The sequence below is a fragment of the Apaloderma vittatum genome, unplaced genomic scaffold (genome assembly GCF_000703405.1).
Source record: "Apaloderma vittatum isolate BGI_N311 unplaced genomic scaffold, ASM70340v1 scaffold34618, whole genome shotgun sequence".
NCBI classification, from domain to species: Eukaryota; Metazoa; Chordata; class Aves; order Trogoniformes; family Trogonidae; genus Apaloderma; species Apaloderma vittatum.
Window position 1 is genome coordinate 1,232 of NW_009729667.1, and position 9,550 is coordinate 10,781.

At 47.8% G+C, this 9,550-nt stretch overlaps 2 protein-coding genes across 2 annotated transcripts; both read right to left on the reverse strand.

The window, feature by feature from the left end:
• Nucleotides 1-1,976: 1,976 nt before the first annotated feature.
• Nucleotides 1,977-5,549, reverse strand: TMEM35 (transmembrane protein 35). The gene is made up of 2 exons (XM_009874530.1): nucleotides 5,219-5,549; nucleotides 1,977-2,496 (listed from the first exon to the last, which is right to left on the reverse strand). The coding sequence occupies exons 1-2, from the start codon at nucleotides 5,336-5,338 to the stop codon at nucleotides 2,110-2,112; spliced, it is 507 nt and encodes a 168-aa protein (XP_009872832.1). The 5' UTR covers nucleotides 5,339-5,549; the 3' UTR covers nucleotides 1,977-2,109.
• Nucleotides 5,550-6,458: 909 nt separating this feature from the next.
• On the reverse strand, nucleotides 6,459-9,053 carry TRMT2B (tRNA methyltransferase 2 homolog B (S. cerevisiae)). The gene is made up of 5 exons (XM_009874531.1): nucleotides 8,843-9,053; nucleotides 8,613-8,714; nucleotides 8,322-8,441; nucleotides 7,229-7,328; nucleotides 6,459-6,585 (listed from the first exon to the last, which is right to left on the reverse strand). The coding sequence occupies exons 1-5, from the start codon at nucleotides 9,051-9,053 to the stop codon at nucleotides 6,459-6,461; spliced, it is 660 nt and encodes a 219-aa protein (XP_009872833.1).
• Between the last annotated feature and the right edge of the window lie 497 nt (nucleotides 9,054-9,550).

The window sequence follows — 9,550 nt, forward strand, 5'->3', positions numbered from 1 at the left end:
CTGAAGAGCTGGAAGTTTTCTTTCCTAAAATTCACGTTCTTCGCCTGACCCGTATCCCTCAGGACTGCAAACTCCACCAGTGCACAATCACTCCAGTCTTGATGGCACCAGTTAGCTCACTTGCACTGGTGACCATCAAGTCCAGTATCGCATTCCTTCTGGTAGGGCAGTTACCTGGCTTAAGAAGTCATCCCCGACGTACTCCTGGAGTCTCCTGGATTGCCTGCAGTTATAAATACTTTCTGGAAGAATACACAGCATGGCGTAGCTTTGAGTTGGTGGCATTTTTATTTGGTTTTGAATTAAAAAGGGATTCATATCTCCACTAGGGGCCTGGTAGATGAAGTGTCTCTTGGAAAGTAAAGCAAATTCTATACACATTTGGGATGACCTTGAGGTAGTCTGTAAAGATGATTGTCTAACAAAGGTGGCTTGTTGGTTGTTTCCTTTGTTTGGGGTTGTTTTGGTTTTTTTATTTTTAATTACTTCCTGGAATTTTCTGTTAAGAGTTAATTAGTCATTCTTTGGAGCTCTAGGAGGAGGATTTGTCAGCATATATATATATATTTGGGACTACATCTGTTTCATCAGCAAACTTACCATAAGAAGAAAACTGGATATACTGGATATCAATATCCATCATCAATTTTTCTAGAGATATAATCCTGCCATTTTACTGGAGTTTTAATATCTTCTTGCGGCCACAGTGCACTGAAGCAGAAATTGATCTGATGCTGTTTCATAAAAATGTTGAAACGTCTCTTTTAAATGCGTGTGGTTATTAATATATAGCCCAGTGATGTTCATACGGCTTCCAGCCTGCATCACCCTGCCTTTCTCTGAAATTCCCCTGACAGGATTCTGCCCATTTTAGGTGCAGGATTTGAGAAAAGGAAAAATATTCTGAGAAGTGTCTCTCTCTCAGAGAAAGAAAAGTTTCTGTCGAGACATTTTTCTCCAAATTTCCAAAAGTTTATTTTCATGAATAATTAAGAAAATAGGGGAAAACTGAAAACAGACCAACAACAAGAACAACAAACAAACTCGGAGGTAACACGTGCTTCTTATGCCACTCTGTAAGATTTTGGATACGACACGCAGGGGTTCAGGCTCTGGTGCCAGGACTTCTCCTGGCTCACTGAAGCTGATGTGGGATGTACAGTGAGGTACCAGGACACGTTCAGACCCTCATCTATCAACAGTAACTGACAATTCTAGAAAGTTGCAGTAGTTGTGGAAAAGGGGCTTTTTTTCTTGCAAGGAAATAGGGAGCGTGATGCTATTTGCCAACAGCAGACAGCTGTTTTGGAGTTCTTCGGGCAGTTCCGCTCCCCAGCCCCTCACCAGGGACCCTAACTCTCTGCCAGGACCGGTGACGAGATGCCATTGCCTCATGTGAAGCGGGCAAAAAATTACAGTTATTAGGCTATCACCCCTGTTTTAGAGCCTCTGCAAAGTATGGAAATCGAGGAAGGTGCAAAACCCACACCCCATGTTTTCCCTGGATAACTAGTCCAAAGAAAGCACCGGGCGCAGAGTCAACAAACTCTGAGATCCCTCTTGAACATGACAAACAGCACTTTTATGCTCAGCAGGGTCGTTTTCCCCATCGACTATCGAAAAGAAAACAGATTTGTGGATGGGGCTGCACAAGCCAGCACAGGAACCCTCCAGTTACGTTCTAACCAGCCGCTGTTGCTGTAACAGAAGTGCATCCAGGCTGGGTTTCGGCTGCCACGGAGCTCGAGGCTGATGCTTGGGGACTAAATCTCCCCAATGCAGCAGTGCCGAGTTAGCGTGACTCCCTGCCCAAGTCTTTTCCTGTGCTCTCAGGCTGGTTTTGCAGCTCCTGCTGAGGCCAACGCTACTCCAGCCAGGCTGCCAACGGCCTCCAGGCTGTCCTGGTGAAAGCTAGCTTGCGTTTTTCTATGTTGCAGGGCAGCAGTAAAAGCAAGACTACAGTGTAGACGTACCACGTGTCTCTCAGACCCCAAGTGCAACTTTATTTAGACAGACAAAAAAATATAAATAGGTAAATAAATAAACAAGTTTTCTGGGTGATTTCGGAGAGAGCTGCCTCGAGGGTCCGTATTTCTCACGTTTGCTCAACTAGGACACTTTCATTTTGCCTTTCTCGGGAGCTGCTTCGTGGATGAGCGGCTGCTCATCCCCATTCACCGAGAGGATCTTCTTCTCCAGCGGCTGCTCCTCGGGCTGGCGGGCGATCAGCAGGCGACAGGTGAGCAGGATCCCAAAGACTAGAGCGTGGGCGTAACGCTTGAGCGGATCCCCCACCAGCTGGTGGAAGAAGAGCACGGCCAACACGAGGAGGAGGAGGAGAAAGTTGGCCACGTCTTTGGGGCGCCCAGGCACCAGCGTCATGACGATGCCACACGCCACTTCCAGGGCGCCGATGCTCTTGCGGAGGAGGATGGAGCTGACTCCCATCTTCTTGAGCATGGGGAGGGCCCGCACGTAGCTTTTGTACGCTCGCTTCTGAAATCAAGCAGCAATAGCATAGAACACCATCATATGAGAAAGTGAAGGCAAAGGTGACTTCCACTGAAACAGACTGATGTGCAGTATGACCTAAGGATCACTTCAGTCATCGCAGACCCCTCTGGCACAATATCCAGACTCCTGAAGCTTCTGTTGGAGAAGTAGTAACACCACTGACCTCCAATTCCCCCTTTACAAGCTGTTGCCTCCTCGGTGGAAAACAGATCTACAACCCAGCGCCCATCTTTGGAGCTAGGGCCCACCAGGTGTGCCTGCTCATGATATCTGAAGCTACGAGTGCTAGAATTAGCAACGTGGAACCACAGCGTTAAGAAAAAGTACCTCTCAGAGTAGCTCAGCCTTTATGATTAGATAACACACCTAGTCCCTGCAAAGCCAAGGCACGAAGAATAAACCCAGAATCCTCTTTCTACCTCAAAGCAACTTTACAACATCACAGTGTTTGTGGGCAGCGCAATCTTTGCCCGAGACTATACATCAAAGCTGAGATTCGCCAACCTTGTCCTGTACTTAACGTATCTTTATGATCCTTTCTCTCCTCAGATGAAAGCAGGCTGATACTTGACATCTTTTCTCCCTGGTTTATGCTGGATTTAGAAGCTGTCTAAATTGTTCCAGGCAAAAACAACCTCTGTCCTTACACATCTTCAGGTTCTTGCATTTGAACATTAGTGATCATGGGCTTACTGGGGTTTTTTTGTGTTTTTGTTTTCTTTTTCAATTATTTTCTTTTTTTGAAATACTTTAACAAAGCTCCTAGTTATTGGAGACATTGAAATTATTTCCACATACACTTGAGTATAATATCCCAGCAAATATTCTTGCCATCATGTTCTCTACTGTCTAAATGGGGAGAGGGAAATGGAAGCTGAATCTCAGGTACAGAGTTGTTCAGCTGATCAAACTGTAAATTTACTTCCATGTGATTTTGGAAACCTGCATTACAGGCACGCAGAACTTCCCCACTTCTCTGTAAATTTTGCTGCTTCCTTCTGAGAGGAGCTGACATTTCACATGGGATTAAAAATATATGGCATTGTCATTTTTGCCACTAAATAATTGAAGATCTCATGACACATTTTCTCTAAGTGCATGCATTGTCAGGATGCATTTTAAGCTTCCAATGAATCCTCCAAGCAGTGCATTTTTAAACAGTTGTGAAAAATACAGCTTTTTAAAGAAATGTACTATCAGCATGCCCTAGAGTACTCTGGTATTTAAAATATTTTAACAAACTAGTGTGTCTGGGGTTTTGCTGAATGAAAAATTTTAAGTTTGGTGTTGTGGGTAGGTACCAGAGGTTCTCTGTTTGCTCTGGGCAAAAATTGATCCTTATTGATGGGCAAAATGAGGTTCTCACTGTCTCGATGACACACAGAGCACCCTGAAACGCAGCACAGAGAAAGCACGAAAGCCTAATGAGCCACGGACCTGTTACAATATGGGCTATTAAAAAGGATGGTACTGTGTCATATCCAAGTACCTCTGCTTTCTCTGTGTAAAAACTGATCATTCCTACCTGGAGGCCTGACTCTTGGCAAAGCAGAGAGGGACCAAGAAGCAAAATATTTCATAGAGCAAGGCTTTTGCAGCACTTCTGAAGTCTCAGTGCTTTTTTTTCTGTCCCTTATATAGCAGAAGCTTAAGAGCTTTGTTTTCTGGGCATTTTATCTCAGTCTCTTGCTCTCGAGTTACTTCTTAGTGATTCTTCTTTGTGAGATCCCTGTGCTGGGCTGCAGATGAGGCACTATGAATCAGACGTTATTTGAGAGCTAAGGAAAAGCGGCTGGGCAGGTGGAGCAAAGGGAAAAAAAAGGGAGGGGGAACAGAATGTGCTGGAAACTTCTAGCACTACTTTTTAAGAGCATCAAAATTAATACCAAGGCTTTTCAACAACAAATAGAAGAGGGGGCAGGGGGAGAAGGCAGCAGGAGAATAAACAAGCACAGACGAGGAAACAAGATGTGGCAGCCGGTCCCTTGCCTGCCTGCAGCTCGGAGCTGGCAAAGCTCTGCAGCAGGGTTGGCCCTGAGCAGAGAGGAGCACACAGTGGCTTCTCCTTCCTCTCCTCGACCCTTTCTCATTAGGCAAGAGGAGAAGCTCATTTTGCAGGCTAAAGAGAATAATACAGTGACTATTAATAATATCTTCTTCTGCCAGCTAAGAATCTCCAAAGGTTTCATGGTCATTAATTAATCCCTGCACTAGTCTGGTGAGGCAGGGACAGGCAGTATCAGCACCCTTGCTTTAAAGCACAGAATTTTGAGGATGATCATCCGGCTGCCAAAGCAGGTACCTACTTTTCCTACTGCGGGGATCAGCTGTAACTGCCTGCTGCATGCTTGGCACTTCTTCAGACCTTGCTTGCTTTTCAGAGACCCTTGTGTCCCCAGGTTTTGCGGGCATCGGGGCGCTGTGCCACCTCACCTTCCTCGCCTCCCCTCCCCGTCCTCATCCACAAGAGGTTTCTCCATGGATAAGCTCCGACTGAGCTCAGCCAGCATATCCTCAGCCCTGCGTGTTATTTGTTTCTCACCGCGTCCATCAAATAAGAAGACGGATAAGCTGCTTCTCTCTCCCACCCATCGCTCAAGGCTCCAGAGCAATCACCCTCCGCGTATCCCCGCTGCGAACGCCGCTTCTGCCGCAAGGTTGAGGGGAAAAAGCCCTAACGCCTCTCCCTCCGTGCTGTACTCACCATCTCGTTATAGGCATCTCTGCTGAGCCGGGGGGTCAGTTTGATGGTCCCCATGAAGACAAAGAAGAGCCCCAGGGCCACCGAGAGGGCGACGATGGTGATAGTCCTGGGAGATGCCATGGAGCCGCCGAGGAGCCGGTCCTACCGAGGCCTTCTCGCTCTGGCTTCCAGCCCGGGCGGGAGGTAGTCAGTCACCATTGAAGGAGATGAGGAATAAAGCTGCAGAGGCAGCGAGGATGACAGCGGGAGGGGGATTCAGCCTCCTCCACTCGGCAACCTCCGGGTCCTAATGCCCCGCAGCCATGCAGCCAGAGCCGGCCAGCTCTAGCACACGCTGAGCGATGAGCGTTCCCCTCGCTCCTGCCGTTAAGTCATCCTCCGTTGCCTTGCTCATTCCATAAATTACCCACAGAAAGCTGAAACCGAGCCAGGATGCGGGATGGCAGCCAAATGCAGAGCGCAGTCGCTCGCTAAGCGGAAAAACCAGGACGTGTTAGCAGAGGGCACGGGAGTAACGTGTGGTGGAGGAAAAGCGGGTGGAAATCCTCCCTTTCAGTTTCAGATGCTCAGGTGCTGATACACAGCAAAAAACATGTTGCTCAGTATATTTGCCCCAGAAAAGCAAGAAAGGTGTCTTGCTCCTGTGGCTTTCCCAGAATCTGATGCCCAAAAGAGAGGGCGAGGCTGCTGTGCTACCCCTCCCTTATTGCAAATAAAACATGTCCTGTATATTCAACTCTCTGGAGACTTGTCAGAAGGTTTCCTGGTCCTCTAATACTTTCTGATTTGCAACAAATTTCCTTTTGACAGAAGCTTAGCCAGGCTAAGCAGAAACCCGTTCAGACGTTGCAGTGAGAAGCAAAACATAACTGGTAGAAACTGAAAACAGGGGGTTGTGATAGTGGGCAAAAATCTTACACTACTGGGATAGTATAAGGATGGCCTGTCAGGAATCTCCCCCTCACCTCCCTTTTTGGTGCAGTAAGTCTCAAGTCCTAAACCCATGTATTTTAAGCCCCCATTGCTTGAGGACTGGTGGTTGTTATTATTCCAAGCTCAGAGTGATTCCTTACAGAATAGTGTAGTTAGAAACAACCCCAAGTAAAAGCAAAAGCAAAATTATTTATTTTTATACAACTTTAAAGAAAATAAGTTAAAATCCTAACTATGTTGGCTCCAGTTTTTAGGATAGTAGGAGGTTGCTTGCCAGGCTCTCAGAGCTGGCACACCTCCCTCCTTGTCAGCGGGTGAACAGCAGCACCAGCTCACAGTGAACAGTATGAGGGAACAGGTCGAAAGGTATGGCCAGCATGGGGGCAAACGGCTCTCCTGCCAGCTTCTTCCCTGGGTCAGGTGGGCAGCACAGCCTGTGGAAAGCAAAGAGAGCATCCTCTAGACCAGTAGCAAAAGCCTTCCCTCCATTACCAGTAGCCCAGTAGCACGGAGGATGCCCCCAGGGAGGTATCATGTGGTTGGCAAACATCCCTCAGAGTCAGCAGCTGGCCCTGGCTGAGGTTTGGAACCATCAATACTGAAAACTTTATGGACAAGCTGAAGAATCAGTGGCAGGTTTAGAGTTCCCTTTCTCAGAGGCCGTCAACATCACTTTATTTACTAGGGCCAACCTTCCTGCAGGGAGCCCCGTGGACTCTGTATCCCACATCCAGATGTGCTGTTTTGTTGGGGAAGGACGCACAATGCCGTTATAGCATGCTTGCATTATTTTCTATTCCTTACTGATGCCCTAAAGCATCCTGCTGGAACATAAAACCCAAAGCACACCTGCTACTTTAAACCAGGGAGTGCAGCTTGCAGGTAAACCCAAAGTAACGCAGAAGCATAAACCACTTCTGACCATGCACCGACCTGGATCACCCCTGCAGAACTCAGAGTGAAATTCAGTTGCAACAAAAACCTTCCTACGACAAGGTCAGGTATTTGTGAACTTGTCTGGACATACTAGGGTCTGTCAGTAAAGGCAGTGGAAAGGAGGAGAAAGAGGATGCTCACTCGAGGAAGTTCCTCATGGCTTCGCCCTCAGGCTTGCAGGAGATGTAGAGGAGCCTTCGGATGGACTTGCAGTTCCGGATGGCCCGCACAACCCTGTAATCTGCCAAAACAGATACTGTACTTCCCCAGGGACCCACCACCGTGAGCTCTCCAGAAGCAATTATGGCACAGCCATCATCACGGAACTGCACTAAACTGTGAGAAGCACAGGAAAAAAAAAAAAAAGAACATGCACATTTTGCCATGTTGTGTATCAGATACAGGTTCTTAGGAGGCTGGGGCTGTGATCCACGCTGCTAACTGCCAGTTGGGTGGCACAGAGCGGTGGGAGAAATCCCTTTCCTTCCCAGGGGGGATTAAGAAGAAGAGAAAAATTGTTACTTAATTAAGCAGAGGCACGTAAAACCTTACATATACACTTGTGAGACAGCATCTGGGCACCAGGACCGGTTTGGGATTTCCCAGTACCCACTGGAGTCCAGCAGAGCCCACAAAGAAGGTTCGAGTGCTGGGGCACAGCACGTGTGAGGAGAGTGGGAGGGCTGGGGTTACTCAGCTGGGGGAAGAGAAGGTGAGCAGGGATCCATTTGCTCTCTTCAGGGGCCCTGTGCAGGATTACAGAGGAGATGGAGCCAGAATCTTCTCAGAAGGGCACAAGAAGAGGATGAGAGACAGCAGATTTGCTGGTGCGAAGGGAAATTCTGATTAAATATGTTAAAGAAGATGTTTTCAGGAGAGGGTATCCACCCTTGGACACCTTCAAATCTCAGCTGGGTTTTATAGCCCTGTGCAACCTTAACTCTGAAGTTGACCTTGCTTTAGTTGGGAGGTTGTACCACAGACCTTCAGAGGCTCCTTCTCTCCTAAATAATCCTGTGAAAGATGGAAAAAGGATTAGAGCTGTGGGCTTTAATGAGAAAGAATGATAAGGGCACTGAAAACACCAGACTATGGGAATTAAGCTGCTGTCAGCAACAAGGCAAGAAACTAGAGACTAAGCAAGCAGAGGGTTTAGAGCCAGGATAACTGGTCTCAAAAAACTTGCTCAAAATTGTCTGTTTTCAAGGTGAAAATAAATAGCACATTCTCTTACGGAGTCCAGCTCGAGATGGGTTCACTACAGCAACAAGGGGTCGGGCATCCTCCCACGACGACAGGAGTTGTGGTAACACAGCCTCTGCCTTCCCACTGCGAAACTCACAGTTGGAAATTCCTGTGAAGCAAAAAGCAACCGCACGAGCAGAGCGGCGTCAGTCTCACCACGCGCGAGGTGTAACAAGTACCCCACCCTGTGCTGCACAAGAGGTAACTTGTTGGGACCCCTCTGCTTCCCATTGTTCAGCAGTTAGTTTGAAACTTTCTGCCGTGGCGAGTCTGAACTCACCGTTGAACGCCGCGTTCCACCTGGCATCCTCTATTGCCTTCTCCACCACATCAATACCAACAACGTGGGACACTTGTTGAGCCAGAGAGAGACCGATTGTTCCTGGAAATGAAGGAAACCAAAGCACTCAGTACATCTGCGCTGAAGAAATAAACCTTCAGACAGTGGGGATCGTTTTCGGCGTGCAAAGCACCAGCTCTGGGAGCCAGGCTCACGTGGCCACCGCTCACCTGTCCCACAGCAGATGTCGAGGAGGACGGTGTCGCCACCAGCCTGACTCAGCCTCCCAACTGCCTCGTACAGAATTTCGGCTCCAGCCGTGTTTACTTGGAAAAAGGCGTCTGGAGAGATGCGAAACTTCAGGCCGAGCACTTCTTCAAAAATGTGGGGCTCTCCGTGAAGGAGCTGGAAGGGGGACTGCTCGTGGGAGCAGCGTGTCATGGTGCTGGCAGAGCGCACAAAAACGAGGTGTTAGAAGGCAGCTGATTTCCATTTCCACTCCCAGGATGTTCACATGCAGGGCAGGACAGTTCTCCCTGCACCAACTTTCACTTCATGCGAGCCTTTTGACGGGATCCAAGAATTTTGATTGTTTTTAAGGGATCTGTGACTTGCACAGCCTAGAACTCATTAGAAAGCTTAAAAGGACTTTGCAGAACACGCCATTCCTAGGGTTTATTCCCCAGTTTCGATGCTAATATGATTTACTGTCTTGAAAAAGTCACTGTAGGTTTTTCTCTGTAGTCTCCCAGGCTCATAACTCCCATGAGGTAGAGCCATAATGTATTCAAGTGTTTCAGGTCTGAAAAAAACAAACTATGTGGCCATCTTAAAACTACATCAGCGAGAGGCAGCCAAACATCTGTCACACCCAAGCACTCCCCGAACCAGCGAAATTTGAATTTGGTCAGAGAGGAGGGAGAAAAAGGAGGTGAGTT